General features: G+C 34.9%; 1 protein-coding gene across 2 annotated transcripts in view; it reads left to right on the top strand.

Annotated features, from left to right (window-relative positions):
- UNC13C (unc-13 homolog C) overlaps positions 1-25,358 on the top strand; it is a 564,606-nt gene that overhangs the window by 367,272 nt on the left and 171,976 nt on the right. For both annotated transcript variants that reach the window (XM_039254229.1, XM_039254228.1), the window contains one exon: positions 14,120-14,205. In XM_039254229.1, coding sequence (XP_039110160.1) covers positions 14,120-14,205 — 86 coding nt within the window. The remainder of the gene's footprint in view (positions 1-14,119; positions 14,206-25,358) is intronic.

The following is a 25,358-nucleotide window of genomic DNA, read 5'->3' as shown; positions in this document are numbered from 1 at the left end:
TTAGTTTCTCTTTAATACTCTTTACTTATAAGGCTACTTTATAATTTACTAGTAGAATCTTGATTAATCAGATTCATTCTTGACTGTTCTCTTCATGATAATGGCAGTTAATTGCACTAATGCATGTCAAGTATTCTTTTTTTTTTAATTTATAAATTTAAATTCAAGTCAGTTAATATAACATTGTAGTATTGGTTTCAGTAGTAGATCCCAATGATTGATAGATTTCTTAATAACCAGTGCCCATCCCAACAAGTGCCCGCTTTAATGCCCATCCCCCATTTAGCCCATCCCCCAACTCAACACCCCTCCAGCAACGCTGTTTGTTCTTATTATCTAAGAGTTTCTTCTGGTTTGCCTCCTTCTCTGTTTTTATCTTCCTTTTGTTTCCCATCCCCTATGTTCATCTGTTTGTTTCTCAAATTCCATATGAGTGAAATTATATGATATTTGTCTTTGACTGACTTATTCACTTAGTTCCAATACACTCTAGTTCCATTCATGTTGTCGCAAATGGCAAGATTTCATTCTTTTTGATCACTGTGAGTAGTATCCCATTGTATATATACCACATGTATTCTTTAGTGGAGAACATATTAATAAAGGCTGAACTACCATGATTTTTTAATAATGTGAAAAGAGCCCAGCAAACTAAATATCTCTTGAATTCTGAAGGTGATAATGAAGTTTCAGTTGCATACGTGGCATGCAATAACAGAACCATTCCTTACTCATTTATAACAATACTTTTTTCAAAGATAAACTCTGCATATCAAAATAATACTTCACATTTAATGGATTCTAATCATATCTTTTGTGACTAATGAATCAGTATTATCCAATTTGGCAGCAGTAGATTGTTTTTCTTATTTCACTAAGAGATTTGCAGATAATAAATTGGGTTATTAAATTGCTGTGTCTCATGGGATACAAGATTTAAAACATTTATGCTTTGTATTAATTGCTACAAATTAAAAACAGGAGACCATCAAATAACATTGGAATAGATAAATTATTTCATTATACCTCCTTTTAAAAATGATAGTTAAGATGTAACTGCCTTGGGGCGCCTGGGTGGCTTAGTCGGTTAAGCGCCCGACTTTCGCTTAGGTCATGATCTTGCGGTTCGTGGGTTCGAGCCCCGGGTCGGGCTCTGTGCTGACTGCCAGCTCGGAGCCTGGAGCCTGTTTCAGAGTCTGTGACTCCCTTTCTCTCTGACCCTCCCCTGCTCACACTGTCTCTCTCTCTCTCCTAGAAATAAATAAAACATTTAAAAAAAAAAGATGTAACTGCCTTGAAAATTAAGGAGTAGAGCTGACCATAAGAGAATTGAGTTTGTGTACAGCAAAATCTCACAGATTCAGACTGGTATGAGGAGGGCCAGTTTTATTTTTTAAATGTGATTAATGAAATATGAAAATGTAATGTGTCATCTTCTATGTGTGTTTGTTTTAACCTTCAAATGCATGTAGTACTGAAGAGGTTAGGAAATGGTTGTGGATGTGAAAACCTCTTCTATACTGTTTGTTTCATAGTTTGGAGTTTGTTTATAATTAGCATTTAAATTGTTAGAGTGCACTTGTGATTTCTGAAGTTTACAAAACCAGTTTACTCCTATGAATACATAAAAATTTCCCTCTGCAATCAAGTTCTTTGCGGTTAATCTTATTAGCAACTTTTTTTTCCTAGAGACTAAAAACTAGCAAATTCAAATTTAAACTTCCATTCAGTTTCTGTCATAATTTTGTTCACATTAGAAATCACTGGAACTTAAATAATATTTTTCTTTATATCTCATTTATAGTTAAAATTTTATTATCATCAGCAAAACTTTATTGAATGCTTATGATGAGCCAGTGGCTGTACAAAATGTTTATATGAAAAATATCATTAATCTTCACCACATCCCTAGAAAAAAGCCCCAAATTGTACATTTATTATTATACCCATTTGACAGATGAGGACATTGATTATTAAGAGACCACACAATACTCCACTGGGTGAATTAGTCAAGTTGCAGAAGAGAAATCATATACGTATCTTTTGGATTTCATTGAGGTGTAACCACTACATTTTGTTGTTATACAAACAAAACAGAGGAAATAGCGAGAGCTGTGTTAAATTGTGGAAAAGGCACTAGCAAATATGCAGATTATGTAGACTTCTTAGCCAGCTTTAAAAAAAAGGACAGAAATTTTCAACTGTGAAGTTTGTTGGAAGAAAACAGCTCTGCCTTTTGAATCATGATCTGGTACTGGGGATACAGCACAGTTAAAGTGTATAAAATTTGCTAACATGATGAGATTATGTATTTGCAAATCTGGACAGAGTAAAAAAAAAAAGCATTTGGGGAGAATATGATTATTTTGTGCCCCCTGGAAATAAAATCTAACCAGCAGTTACTTGGAACTCGATAAAATCTTTTAGAAGACATCCTAGATATCTTTCTCCTCTCTTCAACAACAGATTTGCTTTTTTCATCTGTTTATTTTGCTCATAGTTGGCAATTTTTCATCCCCCTTTTTTTTTCTCTAGGTAGGTAGGAGCAAATAAATTTTTATGGAAACTACTAGTTTTGCAGATACTGTCACCAGGTTATATCTTGGCTTCCAGAATTGTTTAAATCATGTGAAGAGAATATATATACACACACACACACGTATATGTACATAAATATATATATTTAGAAGATTGTATATTACTGGGTAATGAAGAGATTCTAAGTGGTGAGGAATTGTCTTCTGATGCTAAACAAAATTAAAGAAAAAATGTATACTTTATCAGTTTTGAACTATAAAACAAATGTCAGTAAAATTATACTTGCTAAGTTAAATCTTATGTTAACAGTATAATTAAGGAATTTGCATAGTAAAAAACACCAATGCAATCACTAACTCCTAATATTAAGTGAGCTATGATGCCTTTTATAGTCATTGTACCCTTTTCTTTGGCCTTGTCCTTCACAGATAGTGAATCAGTGCTAATTCTGCCTTTTGTACAACAGAGGACTTTAGAAAGAGGTGATACTTGAACTGTGCTTTGAAGGAAGAGGGAGCAGTTATGATAAAATGGAAATTCAGGAGGAAAGAGAATAGATGGGGGAAATGATCAGAAGATGCAGGATATCACATATGTTGAGAAATTGTATATAATCTTGGTGGGTAGAGCATGGAAAATGTTGGAGAGTAAAGATAAAAGTTAAAGTTGGGATGAGATCATCAGTGGCCAAGAAAGTAACATTAAATGAGTTGATGCTTTTCTATGCTAATGAATGTGTAACAAGTAATTTTAAAACAGTAGTTGAAATATTATAGTCTATTTTCTTAAAGGTAACTGAGGTGATAGATGTAAAAGTTTACTGGAAGAGGAAGAAATGGAGGTAAACAGATAAACTAGTGCAATTCTTGAGGCAAGTGAGAGTTAAGACTTGAATAAGGGATGTGGTAGTAGGAAAAGGGGAGAGGGGCACCTGGGTGGCTCAGTCGGTTGAGTGCCAACTTGGGTTCAAGTCATGATCTCACGGTTCGTGGGTGTGAGCCCTGCATCAGGCTCTGTGCTGACAGCTTAGAATCTGGAGCCTGTTTCGGATTCTGTGTTTCCCTCTCTCTCTCTCTCTCTCTCTCTCTCTCTCTCTGCCCCTCCTCCACTCATGCTGTGTTTCTCTCTCTCAATAATAATAAACATTTAAAAAATTTTTTAAAAAGAAGGAATAGGGGAGGGACAGTAGATTTCACTGGTGTATCAAAGGAAGAATCCACATAATTGTGGAAAGGAGAAGATGGTTTGGATTGTGGCAGAGGTTGATAATGTAGTTTGCTATCTAGATTCAGGACTAAATAGTGATTTTTTAAAACTAGATTATATATAAGAAACACCCAGAGAGGGGCGCCTAGATGGCTCAGTGGGTTAAGTGTGATTTAGCTCTTGATTTCGTTCAGGTCATGATCTCACAGTTTGTGAGTTTGAGCTCTGCTTCGGGCTCTGTGCTCTGTGTGGAGCCTCCTTGGAGTTCTCTGTCTCCTCTCTCTGCCCCTCCCCTGCTCATTTATTTTTTTTTATCTCTCTCTCTCAAAATAAACTTTTAAAAATAAAGAGCCAGAGAAATAGTTTGAAATGCACCATAGAGAAGTAGCAAAGTAAAATTTAAAAATATAGACATAAGAACCTATATATTAAATAAACAAGCTTTGAGTTTCTTCTTTTTTTTTTTTTCTAGCATAGGATATCAACTCTCTCCTTAGGTAAGAGTAAGTACAACCAAATTTGAAACCAGCATATAATACATTATTAGCAAAATAGCTTCTAAGACAGATAACAGAAAACATGTCACACCCCAAATTGTTTTCTGCATAAAAATGGAGCTTAGCAAGGAGTAGATCTTGATATTTTAATTTAAAGAGGGACTCTTCTTAAAATATGAAGCTAATAATTTGAACTATAAATAATTTTAGGCAAAATTAATAGGATAATACAAAAAAAAGACAAAATTAGATATGAAGACATTTTCAACGCTTAGGAACTTTTGTTACTGTCATAAAAAAAGATTGAAAAATATGGTTGAGAAGCATAAGTTCTATTTCTGATTCTGCCATTGATTTGTTTTGTGTTTTAGGACATATCTTTAAATTTCTAATGTTCTTGAGTATAAAATTAATATAATCTAATTTAGCTTAGTATCTCTTAGTATAAAAATTTGTTGAAGGTCTTTTGCACTTCACTGGAGAGATCATGAACTTGGGGTAGTAGCGTGAGGCTCAAATCCAGACTACCAATCACTCACTTGTAAAATAAGAATTGAGAAAAAAAATGTAACTACATATTTAATAAAATTCCCATTAATTTTATTTCAAAAGAGAAATGATTTTATAAACTTTTAGGATTATAAAAATAATCCTATTTAGCTTCATAGGATGGTATAAACCAGAAAATAAAAGTTCTCATCTTTATGCATAATTTTTGTGAAGATAACTAATGAACATAAGAACGCCGTCACCAACCAAACCCTTGTAAATTTTCAATAGCTGGTGATGTATTTTTTTCAGCTAAAGTTTTTTGCACATATAGGCATAGATATTCATTTAATAGTGTTTATTATATGCTTATTACATATACATGCATCAATATATTTTTATAAAATATGTATCATATTATGCATACTAATCTATAATTTGCTTTGTTTATATAACACTACATGCTAGGCATCTTTTTGTATCAATACAAACAGATCTGTCTTCTTCTTTTGGATCATTTCATATTATTCTGTGGTTTCATACAACATCAGGATGACAGAGCCCATAGAGGGGACTCCTAGGGTACAGGACAAAAGGGAACAGGAGTAACACCGGTGTTGGAATTGCATACGATTTGGAAGCCTGTAGAGAGTCATTAGATGACTTTTGAAAAACATTTTCAAAAAAGTCCTAAATTTTTCACCATGGCTTCATGATTACTAATCAGAATTTTTCAGTAAAAATTTTTCACTATTTTAATGAAAATTTCATGATTGAAAAGGTTGGGCATCTCTTTTCCTAGGTTTACTTAAACTTTTGTGTTTTTCTTTTTTAATTGGTCGTCCCATTAGCCACTTTTTTCTTTTGTTTCTTTTTTCTTAAATACTTTATTGTCACGTTGCTTTCCATATAACACCCAGTACTCATCCCAAAAGGTGCCCTCCTCCATACCCATCACCCCCTTTTCCCTTTCCCCCACCTCCTTCAGCCCTCAGTTTGCTCTCAGCATTCAAGAGTCTCTCCCCAACTATTTTTCTCCTTCTTCTCCCCCATGGTCCTTAGTTAAGTTCCTCCTAATCCACCTATACGTGCAAACATACAGTATCTGTCTTTCTCTGCCTGACTTATTTCGCTCAGCATAGCATCCTCAAGTTCCCTCTATGTTGCTACACATGGCCAGATTTCATCGTTTCTCATTGCCATGTAGTATTCCATTGTATAGATAAACCGGATCTTCTTGATCCATTCATCTGTTGATGGACACTTAGGCTCAGTGTCGTTTTGATTTGTATTTCCCTGATGGGGAGGAATGCTGAGCATCGTTTCATGAGTCTGTTGGCCATCTGATTGTCCTCTTTAGAGAAGTGTCTGTTCATGTCTTCTGCCCTTTTCTTCACTGGATTATTTGTTTTTTAGGTGTGGATTTTGGTGAGTTCCTTATAGATTTGGATACTAGCCCTTTGATATGTCATTTGCAACTATCTTTTCCCATTCCATCAGTTGCCTATTAGTTTTATTGATTGTTTCCTTTGCCATGCAGAAGCTTTTAATCTTGATGATGTCCCGATAGCTCATTGTTGCTCTTGATTCCTTGCCTTTGGGAATGTGTTGAGTAAGAAATTGCTGCAGTTGAGGTCAAGGAGGTTGTTTCCTGCTTTCTCCTCTAGGGTTTTGATGGATTCCTGTCTCACATTCAGGTCCTTGATCCATTTTGAGTTGATTTTTGTGTATGGTGTGAGAAAATGATCTAGTTTCATTCTTCTGCATGTTGCTGTCCACTTCTCCCAACACCATCTGTTAAATAGGCTGTTTTTTTTCTATTGGATACTCTTTCCTGCTTTGTCAAAGATTAGTTGGTTGTACACTTTTGGGTCCAATTCTGAGTTTTCAATTATATTCCGTTGGTCTATATGTCTGTTTTTGTGCCAATACCATATTGTCTTGATGATGACAGCTTTGTAGTAGAGGCTAAAGTCTGGGATAGTAATGCCTCCCGTTTTGGATTTCTTCTTCAATATTACTTTGGCTATTCGGGGTCTTTTGTGGTTCCATACAAATTAGGGTAGTTTGTTCTAGTTTTGAGAAGAATGCTGGTGCAATTTTGATTGGGATTGCATTGAATGTGTAGATTGCTTTGGGTAGTAATGACATTTTAACCATATTTATTCTTCCAATCCATGAGCGTGGAATGTTTTTCCATTTCTTGTGTCTTCTTCAATTTCCTTCATAAGTTTTCTATAGTTTTCATCATACAAATCTCTTATATCTTTGGTATTATTTATTCCTAGGTATTTTAGGGTTTTTTTGTGCAGTTGTGAATGGGATCCATTTCTTGATTTCTCTTTCTGTTGCTTCGTGATTGGTGTATAAAAATGCCATCGATTCCTGTACGTAGATTTTGTACCCTGCAACTTTGCTGAATTCATGGATCAGTTCTAGTAGGCTTCTGGTGGAGTCTGTTGGGTTTCCTATGAAGAGTATCATGTTGTCTATGAAAAGTGAAAGTTTGATGACTTTTTGCACATTCTGATGCCTTTTATTTCCTTTTGTTATCTTACTGCTGATGCTAGGACTTCCAGCACTATGTTAAACAACAGTGGTGAGAGTGGACATTCCTGTCCTGTTCCTGATCTCAGGGGGAAAGCTCTCAGTTTTTCCCCGTTGAGAATGATGTTAGCTGAGGGCTTCTCGTAGATGGCTTTTATGATGTTTAAGTAAGTTCCTTCTATCCTGACTTTCTCGAGGGTCTTTATTAAAAAGGGATGCTGAATTTTGTCAAATGCTTTCTCTGCATCTATCGACAGGATCATATGGTTTTTATCTTTTCTTTTGTTGATGTGATGTATCACATTGATTGATTTGCGAATGTTGAACCAGCCCTGTAACCCAGAAATGAATCCCACTTGATCTTGGTGGATAATTCTTTTTATGAGCTGTTGCATTCGATTAGCAAGTATCTTGTTGAGGATTTTGCATCCGTGCTCATCAAGGATATTGGCCTGTAGTTCTCTTCTTTTGCTGGGTCTCTGTCTGGCTTGGAAGTCAAAGTGATGCTGGTTTTGTTGAATGAGTCTGGAAGTTTTCCTTCCATTTCTATTTTTTGGAGTAGCTTGAGAAGGATGGGTATTAACTTTGATTTAAATATCTGGTAGAATTCCCCAGGGTAGCCATCTGGTCCAGGGCGCTTATTTGTTAGGAGATTTTTGATAACTGATTCAATTTCTTCACTAGTTATTGTTCTGTTCAGATTTTCTATCTCTTCCTGTGTGAATTTTGGTAGTGAGTGTGTGTTTGTCCATTTCTTCTAAGTTGTCCAATTTGTTGGCATATAATTTTTCATACTATTCCCTGATAATTGCTTGTATTTCTGAGGGGTTGGTTGTAATAAGTCCATTTTCATTCATGATTTTGTCTATTTGGGTGCTCTCTCATTTCTTTTTGTGAAGTCTTAGCCACTTTTTCCTAATATTCATCTTTTGTCTATAGATTTGTACCAGTTCCCTTTATCTTAATATTACCCTTTGTTTTTGATATATGCTGTATATATTTTTCTAATATGTTTTTGTTTTAAATGGTGGTTTGGTTGGTTTAAGTTTTGCCATGTTGAGTATTTAATACTAATGATAGACCCCCTTTTTTTTTTTATAATTTTTTTAAATGTTTTTTTATTTCTAGGAGAGAGAGAGGGAGAGAGACAGCGTGAGCAGGGGAGGGTCAGAGAGAGAGGGAGTCACAGACTGAAACAGGCTCCAGGCTCTGAGCTGGCCGTCAGCACAGAGCCCGACGCGGGGCTCGAACCCACGAACCGCGAGATCATGACCTAAGCAAAAGTCGGACGCTTAACCGACTAAGCCACCCAGGCGCCCCTGATAGACCCCTTAACATATAGTTTTTCAACAGTGAAAATCAAAGTTGACATAGATTGGTTATGCAGTTGAGAAAATTCTGAGACAATCAGTTAGTTTTTAGTTTTTTTTGTTTTGCAGTTATTTCATTGTAGCTTTCAAATTAAAGGAAAAAATATATTAGAAGTCACTTTTAGGGTTATTTCTTATGGTAATTATGACTATTAATGGCGTACATGGCTTTTCTCCTCCATCAGTGATATGTTTTATCTCCATGAATTTCTTATGATACATACACATGTTTAGTCGGAAAGTGTCCTGGGTATGTGATGATCTTCTCTCCTAGAAGCATCAACTGATTTACCGAGAGACAAAGACTCAGAACTTGAGAGGCTACGCAAAGAGTAGCAGCTGAAAAACAGAAAGATGAACACAGGAACAGGAGGATAATTGAAATTCGGGCCCTATGATGTAGTGTGTCCAGGTCAACATCCAAATCAGACATCTGGGGATAGGAAGGGATATATGCTAGGAGTGAGTATGAATAAAATACAGATCTGATTTGAATGAACTCAATTCCTAAATGGAGAAAGGTCATCTCCCTCAAACCCTAAAATACTGCTGCCAGAAGAAAAATAAATCCTTTTTGAAAAATACTAGCATTATCCACAGACTTAAGTTGTATAAACATCTTTCACAAGCAAAAGTCTTTCATTCAAGCAAAAATAAGCAGTCATTAGAAGAGATTATTAAGATAGAAATTTAGAGACTCAGATATTATCATTTTGATTAATATATTAAGAAATTAAACAAACAATGAAAAAATTCAGCTCTGACTTTGAAAGTACTGAAAGGATCAAATAGAAATTCTAGAACTGCAACTACAACAATGAAATTAATAATAATTTAGACACAAATAGAGAATTAGTAAACATGAAGATAGTACAGAAGAAAATAACCAGGATGAAGTTCAGGGACACAAAAGATGTAAAATAAAAAGTATTTATCAAAATTAACTATATGGTGGGGTGTAAAGTATACCACAACAAATTTGAAAAGAACGTCATCATTCAGAATGTGTTCTTTGACCTTAGTTTAATTAAAGAGAAAACAGCAACAAAAAGATACTTGGAAATCCAAATACCTGAAGTAAAGAAATCATGATTAGATAAATAACATATGGTTTCACTTACATGTGGAATCTAAATAAACAAAATGAATGCACAAACAAAAAGCACAACTAGACCTATAAATAGAACAAACTGAGAGTTGTCAGAGGGGAGGCGTATGGGGCAATGGGCAAAATCAGTGATAGGGAGTGGGAAGCACAGACTTCCAGTTACAGAATGAATAAGCCTCAGGGATGAGCAGTACAGCATTGGGTTTATAGTCAATGATACTGTAATAGGGTTGTCTGGTGAAAGATAATATCTCTAGTTCTACCGACCAGAGCGTAGCATAACTGAATCATTATGTTGTACATCTGGAAGTAACATAACATTATTCATCAACTCTACTTCAATTAAAAAATGTATTAGAATATTAAAATTGCAGACTTTCCAAAATAGAAAAAAAAATCAAAATTGAAAATTTGAAATATTTTGATTGGATTAATATGAATCTGTAATATTTTTAGGATACAGCTAAATGCAGTCCCTGAAAGAAATTTATGCCTTAAATACACATTAGAATGGAAAGAAGCTCCCAAATTACTTATCTAAGTAACTTTTTTAAGAATTTAGAGAAGCAACAACATATTAAACCCACAGAAAATAGATGTTAGGAAATGATGAGAAGGAATTAATGAAATAAAAAACACATAGTGATGTAACTACTAACATTAAGATATAAAATATGTTTATCACTGCCCGAATTTCTTCACACTCTTTTTCATAGTCAATTCCTCTTTTCCCCACAAGCCACAGGCAACCACTCATAAGTTTTTGGTCTCTATATTTTTGCCTTTTTGATAATAAATTGGAATCATGGTTTCTAGGCCTTTGAGTACAGCTTCTTTCGTTCAGCATAATTCATTTGGTACTCACCTGCATTGGTACATGTATTGGTATTTTATTCCTTTTTATCGCTTAGCAAATTCCATTCTATAAATCTATCTCCACTGATTTATCCATTCGTCAGTTGAAGGATATTGATGTTTGCAGTTTTTAGTGATTAAGAATTAAGCAACATGTATAGCTTTTGCTACAAATAGAGTTTCATTTCTCTTGGATAAATACCTAGAAGGGGACTGTTGATTAAACATATTACTTCACTTTAGAAGAAATTGCCATATTGTTTTCCAATCTGATTCTAACATTTCGTCAGCCAAAATGTATCCACAGTCCAGGTCCTCTACAACGTTACTAGCCTTTGCTATTAGCTGTTATTTTGTTTCATTTTGTTTTCATGCTGTTCTAGTGGACATGTAGTGGTATCACATTATAGTTTTAATTTGAAAGTACCTACCTGCTAATATTGAGCACATTGTCATGTGCTTATTTTTCATCTAATTGCCTTCCTTGCTGAAGTGTCCTTGAAATCCTTTGTCAATTTTTTATTAATATTTGAGAGTAATTTATATTTTCTGGATAAAATTCCTTTGTCATACATGTGTCTTGCAAAGTGTTTTTTCCTATGTTGTGCTTATCTTTTTATTTTCTCAACATTACCTTTTAAAAAACACAGACTTTAATTTTCATAATGTCTAATTTATCAGTATGCTTTGAATTTTTTTGCCCACATCTAAGCAACCACTGTCTAATTAATGCAAAGTCAGAAAGATTTTTTACTATTTCTTTTAGAAGTTTTATAGTTTAAGGTTTTATATTTAGGTATGTTATCCATTTTGAGTTAATTTTTTATATGTTATGAAGTATGAGTGGAGGTCTCTCTATTTTTTTGCATATTGATATCCAATTACTCTACCACAACTTGTTGAAGACTACCCTTTCCCTACTGAATTACCATAACATCTTACTGGAAATTAATCAACCTTGTATTTGAAGATGTACTGTCTTGTATTACTACATTTCGTTGTAAGCTGTGAAGAAACAGAGATGTAAATGCTTCAGCTTTTTTTTTTTTTTCCTACATTGCTTTTTGTTCTTCTTGGTCTTTTGCTTTATCATGTAAATTTTAGAATCACTTTGTCAGTTTCCACACACACACACACACACAAAATCCTGTTGGAATTCTGATTAAGATTCATTAAATCTTTTAGTCACTTTGGGAAAAAATGACATTCTAAAAATATCAGATATGTCCATCCACAAGTATAATATATTTCTCCATTTATTTAGGTTTTATTTGGTGTGTCTCCTCAATACTTTGTAGTTTTTTTCATATAAATCTTGTGCATATGTTTTTTTATTTATATCTAAGTATTTGATAGCTTTTCATGCTATTTTGAATGGTATCATTGTTTTAATTTCAATTTCCAGTGGTTAATTGTTAGTATATAGACACATAACGTTTGGTAGAAGTAGTGAATGTAAGTATCATTGCTTTGATTCTGATGTTAGCTTCAGACTATTAAATATAATGTCAATTGTAGGTTTTTGCAGATTCTCTTTATAATGTTGAGTTCCCTCTACTTTCTAGTTTTCAGAGTTTTCGTTTGTTTATCACGATTGTATGTTGAGCTTTATCAGATACTTTTTCTGGGTCTTTTGAGATAATAAGTTTTTCTCTTTAGTCTGTTGATATAATAAATTACATTCATTTTGAAGGTTGATCCAACATTGCATTTTGAGCATAAACCTCTCTTGATCATGATGTATTATCCTTTGTATATATTGCAGGATTGAATTTGCCATTTTTACTGAGGAGTTTTGCAAGTATCTTTGTGAGAGATGTTATTCGTTAGTTTTCTTTTTGTATGATGTCTTTTTATTTAATATCAGAGCATGATAAAGTGAATTAATATGTTCTTTGTTCTTGATTCAAAAAATTAAAAAAATTTTGGGGCACCTGGGTGGCTTAGTCGGTTAAGCGTCCGACTTTCGCTTAGGTCATGATCTCACGGTTCGTGGGTTCGAGCCCCGTGTGGGGCTCTGTGCTGACTGCCAGCTCAGAGCCTGGAGCCTGTTTCAGAGTCTGTCACTCCCTCTCTCTCTCTGACCCTCCCCTGCTCATGCTCTCTCTCTCTCTCTCTCTCTCTCTCTCTCAGAAATAAATAAAAATATTTTTTAAAAAATTAAAAAAATCAATTTCCTCCTTTTATGAGTTTAAAGCACTCTCATTATGTCATATTACTTACAATTTTGTTGCTGCATAATTGTTACATAAAAGTTAATATGCTACAAATTGTGTGATGTTAGTAGTTATCCACGAATGAAAACTTTTGAAATAAGTTACTCGCCCAAGGTTATTTTTGATAGAGTAAAATTTAATGTTGAAAACTAATTTGTATATACATAGGCTATATATGTATACACACATTTGATCATATAAAATGTTCTGAGTTTAAATACTTGATAATTGTACAGATTCTGCATGTAATTTTTAAAATATCAATTGACATTATTAGGCACATTGATAGATGGCAATTGGTAAGGAATATGTGATGAAACATACCTGCTTTTGGTGGAAAGTGGGGCTAGAACAGTTTTATGTAGTGTCAGTGTTGTGGTTTTTTCTTATTTGAGGTCATATTGAGGTCATATTAACTTAGATAACACTCTCTATCCCAGTCTGGGATATTACTCTTTTTTAATTTAAACTCAAAAATATAAATGAATATGAGAAGTATTTTTGTTTCTTAACTTACTTTTTTTTGTTTCTTAGTATATCTTATTTTTGTATGTGTGTATATATTAAATATTTGTGAGAAAAGAAAATAGACTTAACATATTGACATGTAGTGTTTTCAGTATAATGAGAAGACTTTGTCATTGTATTCATTGGGCTTATATTACTAGGGGCCTTATCATAAGATTCAAAACACATTGAAACAGAACGGGTTTTTAGCAGTCATAGGAATCTCAGTCCTAAAGATGATTTGAACACTGACCTGTTTGGGAATTCTGGATTCCTGATTAATGGGTTCATATTAAGCCATGTTACCAGAGAAGTGAGGATTCTTTGTTGAAATAATTTATTTTAAGCAAGTAGAGAATGGAAGCCCTCAAGCTTGCTTTAAGGAAAATGGCTAACAGAGCAATGGAAGATGTTTTGTTGTTACGTGGTATCTGGTACTAAGAATCATATGCCCTATCTTCAAAATTGAGATAAATGAAAATAGTGTTTGACAAAACTAAAGGGTCTGTTTAGAATAAACACATAGCCTAAGGCATCCACCAGGAGCCTCAGGCACCACTACTTTGGTGCTAATGTAACGGAGTCTATTTTCCAGCACCAAACAATTGTGTTTATTACCATATTCTGGTATGTAGCTTTTCCCCCTACCTATGAAGCTTTAGGAAGAAAAAAAATCTCATTTAAAAAATGTTTATAAGCTCTATAACTATTACTGTGGCATATATATGAAGTCATTTTTAGGCACATTTCTCTTTTTGATGCACTAATATATGTTTTTGGTTTTAGGTTTCCTCAAGAACTGAACATGGGAAAAATAAGTGCTGAAATTATGTGGACCCTTTTTGCTCAGGATATGAAATATGCATTAGAAGGTAATTACAAATATTTATACTTCTTTGAACACATATTTTTGGTAAATTGTGATTTTGAGTTCTTGATTTTAAATGTAAAGATCAGATGCATTAAAACATTGTGGTGATTAGTTCTAAAACATATTTCCACATTATAGGAAATTACAGATCTCAAAGTCTTTTAAAAGCCCTAAAAAGCATACATTTTTAATCAAATTGTCTGCATTGCAGGATCATAATAAGTATTTCACTTGTAGGTTAATGCTCAGATGTAGGAATACCTTATGGCAGTTCATTTACCAAAGCAGACCATATTGAAGGCATGAGTGAGTAGTATTAGTCCAGCAATTTGTGTAGATAGACTTGCAAATTGTACCTATGGTTATGGAAGTTAGAATCTGACCAAAGTTTTTAAAAAGACAATGGCAAAGCTGTCTCCCAGAAACTCTGCTCTCAGTAAGTTTAAATCGTACAAGGGAAATAGAGCTCTTTAAAATAGAACTCTAAGTTTAAAAAATCTATTGATATCCTTTGAGCTTTCACATTATGTTTAAAGAGAGAGCACCGGAAACCAGTCTAAAATACCTGTCCTCTAGGAACTTATAGTCTAGTAGCTCCTAGATGCTAAATGTCCATCACTGTCCTCAACATGCGGGATATAGCAGTGAACAAGACAACCATGGCCGCTGCCCTCAACAAAATTATGGAGGGTATCCACAAGAAATATGGGGTGGTCAAGTATAGTGATGATAGAATTTCTGAAGGAATAACATCTAAATCAGATTTGGAATATGGGTGCAAGGTAGGCTTTCTAGAGGCTCTTTCACTGAGGAAAGGTTTTTCTTGACCCAAACCTGAAGTGTAGATTGGAGCTCATTCTGGGAAGAGATGAGCAAGAAGCATCTCTGTCGTGCCCTGGCAGAGGACAGAGCATTAGCAGTTAGACTGAGCACAAAGGTTCATTTGAGAAAAATGCACTCATTGGGTCCTATGAACAAGAGGTAGCGAAACGAGAGGCTGGAGAAGCTGGCAGGGACCAGCATGAAGGACCTGGTGGGCCATAATGAGGAGTTTGACTCTCTACTAAGACAAACAAGAAACAATGAAAGGATTTCGGAAGTACGTGTCTTGTTCAGATTTGTGACTTATGAGAATCATTTCAGTTGTAATATGAAGAATAGATTAATAGGGTAAGACTGGTACAGAGTTCATGCTCATTGTATCATGTTTTTAGTTTTTATTTTTGTGGTTTCTTTTCATCTAAAAACAGTTTTTAGCATTGCTAAAATGTAAGCATGTTGCTGGGGGACATAGAGAGAACATATAGATGTATTTGTTATTTGAAAAAGAATGCACATGATAGATTTTAATACCAGTTTTCTGGTAAAGTCCGGGTCTCCCACCCACATCTACAGAGGTTTTCTATTTTTAAAATTAAACCAGACTATTCAGAGGCACAAACTCCTTATTCTTCAATGAGATGTTTCTTCTCCATTATATTAGTCAGCCCTGTTCTCTCTGTCTCTGTGCCTCCCTCCTCCCGACTACATCCTTTCCTACCAATCTTCTTTATTTCCCTTTGAAATTCAAGAGTGTCTTAAGTCAAATGGGAAGCACCAGTACACTAGCCCACAAAGGTTCCTCAGCTAGCATGGACTCCCTTCTTTTTATCCTTTACACTCCCCCACCCTCCTCCAGTGTCTTTCAGGCATCCTAAACTTTGTAAGATCAGTAAAGAATTCTTAACGTCTCCTGTCAAAACCTGCATCTTCCCACCGTACCCTGTTGTAATATTGGCATGACCATTCATCCATTTCCTCAAGTCACATATGTAGGGTTTTTGTGGATTCCTTTCTTTGCCTCAGCACATTCTGAGTCCATTCCTGTCTGCACCCTTCCACCATCTGGTCTACTGCCTTGACTTCTCTCCCCACTAGTCTTCATAAGCAGCCATGTGTGCCTTAGTTTAACGTCATTGTCTGGACATCTAAAGTCACTGCCAGGAATAACCTTACTATAATCGACCCTATAGTAAGTAATTACTATCTTTTATTTGTGTATTTATGGGTGTTCATTGCTTCTTAACAGTCTGTCTTCCTTACCACGATGGAAATTTTTTGCCCAAGATGATCCCTACAAAATAGAAGCTACTCATAAATTAGTTGTTGAATAAAGACTCCACTGGGTAATCCCAACTCAGTAGAGTAGTGAGCAGAGGCGTTGACTTCCACTTGCAACCTCTTTTACCATGTGATCTTGGGAACATTCCAACAAGTCAACATCTTTATGTGTCGTGGTTCTCATGACATGAGAGGCTCACACTGAATCAGAGGGTTAGGCAGTGGTCAGGGAGGCTCCTGCCCACATTTTGGAAGAATTTGATTATTTGGAACCATTCCCAGGTGGCAGTGCTTGCTAGGACACATTTTGTTTAGGCAGGGCCTTTCTTTGTTTATGTAGTAATATTTGTGTAACTATAGGATATTTTATGTTATATTTACTTTAAAAATAAGTTATTTTAGAGAACTAAGCCTATTGTTTATGTTAAAGAATTTAAAACCTCAAAAAACTGATAGTTGTTTGCAACAGCAATGAAAACAGGAACGCTAAAGGAGAGCATCTATAACTTTGATTAGATGCTCGATTAGTAATTTTGTATAAGAATGGTATCCCAAAATGCTGAGATTATATCATCAAAAATGATCCAAGTTCAAGAGTAAATAATTTTGCTCTTATCTTGAGACCAGAATCTCTTCCTTAGCAAGAGTTTTTTTAATTTAAGTTTTTAAATAACAGTTTTAATGAGAAGTAATTCACATACCATACAATTCAACCAACTTAAAGTGTACAATTCAGTACTTGTTACATTTGCACATTCACGCAATTTCAAGAAGGCATGGTAAATACAGTAGGGGAGTAACTTGGACTCCAGTTTATGACTTATGCATCTTCTTCTTCCACCAGATGATGAGAATACTTTGAGTGCAAAGATTATTTTTTTCAATGTTTGTATTCATTGAACCTCAATAGAAGCTCACTATGTGTTTGTTTACTTGAGGTGAATTGCAAATGAGACAGTCCTATAGAAACAACCTTGGAGACAAGGCCAGAATACCTACCATGTTCAGAGTAAGCATTTGTGGTATTACGAGTTTAGAGGCAACAAGAGATCTGAGACTGGGAAACCCACTCTTAGAAAGCTTTATCACTCATGGGCTGGGCAACCCTGGGCAATTAATGCTTCTTCAAACCTTGATTTTCTTTTCTATATAAAAGGGTGATAAGAGTCCCCAGGCTGGTATGAGGATTGCATGATAGGTTAAATATGCTTGGCAAACTCAAAAGCACTATGTTAATGGGAGGGGGCTATTATTATTATTTTATAAAGGGGAAAAGATCTGTCAGAGTCTCAAAGCAGTCTTCTTTACGGGTCAAAGTTTAAATCCCTAAGAAAGTGTTCACAAATGCATGTGAATCTATTCACTTTCTCTCTCCTCTTCCTTTACACTCTTTCAGTCTAATGAGTGGGTTCAAGAAAAAGACTGTACTTTTTTAAAATGTGGCATGAATAATAATTACTAGAGAAAATGAAGATGAAGAGCACCTCACAGAGTAGAGGGCATGTACTTAAAAACATTCATCAGGCAGGCTCTTTGCACATTGATAGTAATGTTCTCACTCTCCCTATTGGCCTTATAAGACACTGTTAAAATTAACTGACTATGAAGTAGTGCTTCTGGCTTTTGACCTACAAAGACTCTGTGTTGTTACATAATTTGGGCTACGGAGTTAGTCTTGTGGCTAATGCATCTGAGCCCAACTTGTGAGCAACCTGTGAAGTCAGGTGAACAGATAAGAGCCAGTTAGAACTTTTGGACCTGTAGCTGTTTGCAGCATTTTGCTTTACCTCATGAACTTGTTCAGCTGCTGTAAAAGAAATAATTAATTTAAAATCAAACAACTTTTCTCCAACTTTACTCAATCTTTATGAGCCAAATTATTTTGTTTTTTAACGTTGACATTAATCACCTTACAAGTTTGATAAACTAATTCATTTGATCACTATGGTGATAATTTATTGAATGAAACCAGGATAAATTATTTTACAAATTAAAAAGAAGATGAACTTTCTGTGGAAAAGAGAGCATAGGAAGGGGGAACATGGTGAAACAAAGTTGGTTTTGTGGAATTGTTTTTAAATAATTTATTCTAAAGACTATTGGAGTCTTTTCCCGGGCAGGTACAAAATGTAGGTTTTGCAATAATTTAGATCTAGGTTTGCGTTGAGACTGCTACTTTACATTAACTTCTTAGCTCTGATTTTGGACAATTTATTAAGCTCAATTAGCTGCACTTTCCCCATTTGTAAACAAGGGGCAAAAATACCTACCCCATACATTATTTTAAGGAGAAATAAAAGACACAAAGATATGGGGGTCAAGGAAATAGTTTCCTAACACATAATAAATATTCAACAAATACTAGCCATTAAGACAAGCTTGAGGATTATAATTTAGTAAACAAGAACTTGGAAATGATTTATAATACTACCAAAATGTCTGGATGACTATAAGTGACTAAAATGTTTAATTGGTAATTCCATTTGACTGCAGACATTGTGTTTGTCCTCTTGATATCCATAGATTTGGTTGCCTGCCAATTCTTATAACAGGACAGTCCTGTTCAGGGTACTGATTGTATAACATATGTCTATGTCTTCACAGTCTTTATTAAGAGCAACCCTGCTAGGCCCCAAGATAACAGCCAGATGGTAGATTGGGTCCACAAGGATTCAGGTGGTTTCTAATTAATAGCTCTGTAAAAGAGTGCTTGGGATTCTTTTAAACACTGATTCTTAAATTGAGGTTTGTGGCCCCTCTTCAAATCATATTCTGAAATTTGCAACCACATTTAGAAGGGGGTGGAATGGGAGAAGGCTGCCTAAGGCCTTTTGTCACATTCTCAGGTAAATCTTTGAATAGAAAAAGTCACTGAAAATAAGTTTGTTAAAAATTACTGTTTTACTTTAATAAATTAGGCCAAGATAAAATTAATTATAATATGTAACACACAATTGTCTTTCACCTGGCATTAGTAAAGTCTCTCATATCAGTGCTCCTCAAAGTTTAGTTTGCCCACTAGTTACCTGGGAATTTTGTTAAAACACGGACTTTGAGCATATCTTTTATAGGAGGCAGGATTCTTTTCATTTCTAACAAAACCTGAGCTAATACCCAGCTGGTTGGTGTACCACACACTGAGTATAGCCAAGATTTAATGCTGTTGTTAAAGTCAGGTGATAGTTCTGGACATTTTGCTTTCTTATTACTGATCTTTGTTGTCTGTTATTAGTTATCATATTGGATCTCACCAATAGATGAAGATTCTCAAACTACTTTTGTAATTTTTCAGCATCTTGTTATCCCAATAAGCACAACTATTACCATTAATTCTTCCTCATACTTTCCCTGCATAATCTTAACTTATAAATTAAAACATTTGCCTATCGATTACTTTCTGAAAGTTTTTTACTCTCTCCATATTTATGGTTACAGCCTGACAAGAACTGTCTTGTTACCCTATGATTTCCCTAACCTCACTTAGAATATTCTCATACTTAAAATCTTTCTGCTCTACCTCATATTTAGTCTACCTCAAATGGTTATTTCACACTTGTCACCTCTCTGGTACACTTGTCAGCAGTTTTGTGCTGATTTTCAAGTCTACCCTCAAAAATCACTGGTTGTCAGTTTATCTTGATCTTCATTTTTTAGTAGAGTAGTTTCATTCTAATTTCTACAATAAATAAAATCTCTCTAGAAACAATGGATTTCTTTCTTCCCCTGTTTCCTACTTTGACTCTTCCTTGATGTTATATTGAATGACAGAGATTTAAAACTGTACCTAAACACTATACCTATGTACCATACCTATACATTTCAAAGACTCTGGATGGAGCAGAGATTGAAAGCACTTTGTAAAGGATTTCTCTGGCCTCCTTTTCTTACAGTAATAGTACTCAACCTATTTAATTTTTTTTCCATTTTTAACATTCTTTAGAGGTCCATGAGTAACGGAGATGTCAGTGTACCTTAACCAAGGAGAGACGGCACTAGCTTTCCCTTATACTATTGAAAATATTCAATATTATTCTTGTCAAGAAACCAATGACTGTGGGGCACCTGGGTGGCTCAATCAGTTAAGTGTCCAACTTCAGCTCAGATCATGATCTCAAGGTTCTTTGGTTCAAGCCCTGCATTGGGCTCTGGGCTGACAGCTCAGAGCATGGAGCCTGCTCCACATTCTGTGTCTCCCTCTCTGTGTGCCCCTCCCCTGCTCACACTCTATTTCTCTCTCAAACATAAACAAACATTAAAATTTTTTTAATTACAAAAGAAACAGATGGCTTTTGAATGACTCAAAGAAATAACACAGTACCTACTTGTGAAAATATTAGCTTTGAATGGACAATGTCTTGTGCCTGAAAATACACAGAATACCATAGAGACAGTTAAACAGTACTGGAGGACACTTTCACTTTCCTGATATTATAAAATAACATCATTATCATTCCAATTGCTTAAGCTAAAAATGGGGAAGTCATGGTTGCTGTCTTTGTCTCCTCTGCATCTAATTAGCAGGTGTATACTATAAGCTCTGTGTCTAAATTCTCCACCATACTTTTTTTTATCTATGCTTCCTAAGATTGTCCTTGTTTAGATACACATCTTTTCTGCTTTCAACTTCATTGATAAGGTTCTTATCTTTCTAGATGCCTCTCTGATCACTGAATAAAATCCAAATTCCTTAGCATAGTCTAGACTGGTAACTTACTCTTCTTTCTAGGGCTACCTTTCCCATACATATACTATATGCAGTAGCTATATCCAAATGTTTGAAATTTCTCTGAAATCCTCTTAAAAGTTCCTGCCTTAGGACATTGTGCGTAATGTCCCCTACCCCTACCCAATCTTTTCCCTAATTGCCATCTCTAGCAAATACTCATGTATCCTTCAGGGTTCAGTTCAAAAGTTTCTTCTTATGTTAAGTTTTCCCTGGCATCCTCAGAGAGAAATAAGTACTTGGTCCCTATTCTCCCATAATACTTCCCATTATAACTTTGTTCTTGTGTTTCACTTCACAAATATGACTCACTATGCCCTGAGCTCTTAGTCAGTTTTGTTCAAATCTCCCTATTGTCCCCTTCTTCTGACACACAATAGAAATGTTCTGAACCAGTGAATGCACAGAGGAGTATAAGCCTGTGTCTACAAACAGGCAAAAGCATAGCTATGTGTTCCATTCCCAAAATACTAATTTCCATTCACAATTCAGTACAGTCACTCAAACTTTGTACAATCATTCATACAAAAGAGAACATTTCCCAACAATTATTTTCACCACATGTGGTTGTAGAAGTTCTAAAACTGTTGAATAATGATAGTTGTGAAAAAAAAAACAACCTAAATTCATTTACCCACAGAAATTCAGTGTGTGTATACTCCTCATGCATTTGTGTGTGGTAAGAAAAGATGGTACCTTTACCATGAAGTACAAGCTATACTTGATTTATAAAGTCTAAACTATTTCGTCCAGTCATACCCTGCTTATCAGCCCCACCTTCCTTTCTATCACATCCTACTAATTTGTATTAACTTATCTTCACACGGAATTCCAAATCTAGATTACTAGACAACAAATGAAAACAAAACTAAAACACATGATCACCAATTCTCAGTGCTCATTACTGCAACTAAACAGTTCTATTCATTTAAGTTTTCAGTGGCAGTTCACGTCAGTCATCTGTAAACTGAAATAGGATTTCTGGAGTAATATATCAGTTTAGATGGGACAGTTTATTTGAAAGATGTGTTATATTTGCCCCTCAATTCCTCTAAATAAAGGCAAGAACAAAATGTTTTATATTTGCCCCCCAGTCTCCCATAAAATAAAGGTAAGAGCAAAGTGTATTTATTGGTATTTAAGTTTTCCTGATCCACTAGGCTTGGTGGTTCTCAAAATGTGGGGCCCAGCAGTGTGTTTTCTTATTTTTTAAAATTTTTTATTTATGTTTTTAGAGAGAGAGAGATCGCACAAGTGAGGTGGGGGGGAGGAAGAGGAGTAGGAGGAGGAGGGGGGAGAGAGAGACAGACAGACAGACAGACTGACTCTTAATCAGGCTCCACACTCAGTGTGAGATCATGACCTGAGCTGAAATCAAGAGTTGGATGCTTAACTGATTAAGCCACCCAGATACCCCCTCAGCAGCCTATTGTTAAAACAAGACCTCCACGTGATTCTGATGCATGCTAGAGTTTGAGATTATCATTTTTTTAATTTATAAGAAAAAGAAGAACTGAAGAAAAAATAAAATAAGGAAAAGGATGAGAAAATTAAAACTCACAATTTTCAAGGAAATAAAGGGAAGAAGTCAAGTCCATTAGCATGAAACTCAATAGGAGAAAAATGACAGGGAAGATATTGATGACTTCGCCAAGAAGGCATATAACTCTTATGTTAAGAAAAGTCCATGGAGTATTCAGTAATATAAAGGAAAATGAACCTCTGTTACAAAAGAATGAAAAATTGCTTATTTTGTTTAATCTCCTGTTCAGAAGAAAAATGAAAACACATAATGCATTCATGTCAAGTGATTTTTTTTTTTTTTGCCTTGGAGTCATATTCCAATAAAAGCAAATAAATTTCCTCTAACACTTGTATCTTTAACTATTTCTTTGAGTAGAACAAAACTTAATTCATTTGGAAACAGTTAATGCTCCTTTGTGGGTTTTTTTTTAATGTTTATTCATTTATTTTGAGAGCGGGTGCTAGAAGGGCAGGTGCAGAGAGACAATCCCAAGCAGGCTCTGCATTGTCATCGCAGAGATTGATGCAGGGCCTGATCCCATGAAATGCGACACCATGACCTGAGCTGAAATCAAGTCAGAGGCTTAACCAGCTGAGCCACCCAGGTGCTCCTGTGTTTTTTTGTACCAGAACGCTGCAAAGCCAAATGCTATAGAAGGTGAATAACTGGCTTCACCATTTACTTATGTTTTATTAATCTTATCAGTGTGGCTTTAACTGGTGATTTTGGCAAAACTTTGACATTTTTAACTATTCACCATGTTTCCTATACATTTTACAAAACAAACATTTTTATTGTTTGTAAGCAGAATCAGTGGTCTTACTAGTGACATTCTCAATTATATGATATTATGAACTCTTTGGAGGAAGGGACCATATGACCATATTAAATCCTTAACACAAACCTGGCAGGAATAGGAGCTCAGTAAATAATCATTGGATGAAAATCCAAGGTGGACAAAATTCTGTATATGTGCATTTGTGTGTAGGTTAACTACATAATTCAGAATGATTTTCATCTTCTTTAGAACCAGGTGTTGCACTTTGTTAAAACTTTTTATATGGCTTCCAGAATGTTCTATATTACAGTATATTACTCATCAGTGTAATTGTTCATACTAGTATTTGGAAAATAGCATAATCAAGCTTCAGTTTATCAGAATGGCTTTTATTAGATAAGCCTTTGAGATTTAATTGTTAGCCAAATAATATATATAATAATATAATCTTATATATAATGATCTATTTTACATTAGCAAGCACAGCACACAAAACATGTGGCAAAACTCTTGGAGCCAAAGTTTAGCCATCAAACAGATTTCACAGGCTGGTTAATAAAAATCAACTGTCAAAGCTGTACAGTAAAAAAAATTAAAAACATTTAATTAAATCTCTCATGGCATTTATTGTGGAAATAGAGATCAGTGAGATTAACTGTTGAAAAGCAGGACAAAACCATGGTAGACAAATATGTTTCAGCCCCACCTCCCTCTGTTTGTTCTGTTCTTTCCTTCCTACGCCTACCTGTCCCTCCACCTTCTTTATCATCCTCTTAAAATCTGGTACACTCAGGGCTTTCCAGCAGATTGAATTCACTAAGGTATTTGGGACATCTTACATATCTCTTCCAAAAATCTGAAATCAAAATAAAAGAGGAAAAGCATTAAAATTAAAAATTGGGCAGGGTGGAGTTGGTAAATAAATCCTGCTTACAAGATAAACTGGCAGTGGGCATGTGAGTACAAACATAAAATAAAATGGAAACTAGAAATGAGTTTTTACCCTGTACTTTTCACCTTCTAAACATAGTATTTATTTTTAGATATTCAGGGGATTCTTGTCTCCTTTCCTCTTCACTGCAAAGCAAAGTATCTATCAGTGTAAGTTCAAATGACCTGAACTGGGAAGCAAGGAGCCCCTTTCACAATTACAGTAAATGCATTTCAAAGTCTCCTCCTCTCTGGTCGTACCTCTTCCCCTGAAAATTAAGTTGAAACTACTTATTTCTTATTTCTGGAGTAGACATAGAGGGTAAGCTGTGTGTGCAATTAATCTAGAACATGCTGACTAAAATATTTAGCTTCAAAATAACAGGAAAGAAAAATAGGCATTCAGGAGTGTTTGTAATGCTATTATTCATCTTGACCTTTAACCCTCTGCTAACTCACCTTATAATCTATTTCAGTAAGAAATAATTAAAATATGTTGACCTGAGTAATATACTGTGTTTCTTTGATAGAAATGAGTGTATTAAAATAAAACCTAATTAAATGGCCTGCCACTTTCTCTGGGTTCCCAAATCTCTGGCTCAAAAAGTAATCACACAACAGAAACAGGTCTAAACTAACTTACTCTGTGGATGTGGCCTCACTAGTAGCACAAGCAGACCCATTTGTCATACACGCCCCATGTGTGTTCTGAAATTAAGTTCATTGGTTTTTAAGTCTGTCTTTTAACTTTACCAGAATTCCAGGTAAATGGAAATGATTTCCCAAAAGCCCAGTGACCTGGATTTTTAGAACCAAGAGATGGAGTATCATTTATCCAAATATTTTAAATTGTTACATGGCTCTATATAAATAGCAATGAAGAATTTTGTGGTAATTTTCTCTCTCTCCACACTCAAGCTTTAACAAGAAAATTCTAGTAGTATTTAACATAGACCTGTTATTTATTTGGTATTAAAATAAAGAAGAGTAAGTAGTGCATGCCAACAATCCAAGGGTTCAGATGGGCAACCTGGCCATCTGAGCTCCTGAGAAACACTGAGCTTTGTCACACTTTTCTTTTAAGATACTATCTGCATT

This window comes from Hyaena hyaena, unplaced genomic scaffold, assembly GCF_003009895.1.
Source record: "Hyaena hyaena isolate Hyena2069 unplaced genomic scaffold, ASM300989v1 scaffold_479, whole genome shotgun sequence".
NCBI lineage: Eukaryota > Metazoa > Chordata > Mammalia > Carnivora > Hyaenidae > Hyaena > Hyaena hyaena.
This window is presented reverse-complemented; position numbering and strand designations above follow the sequence as displayed.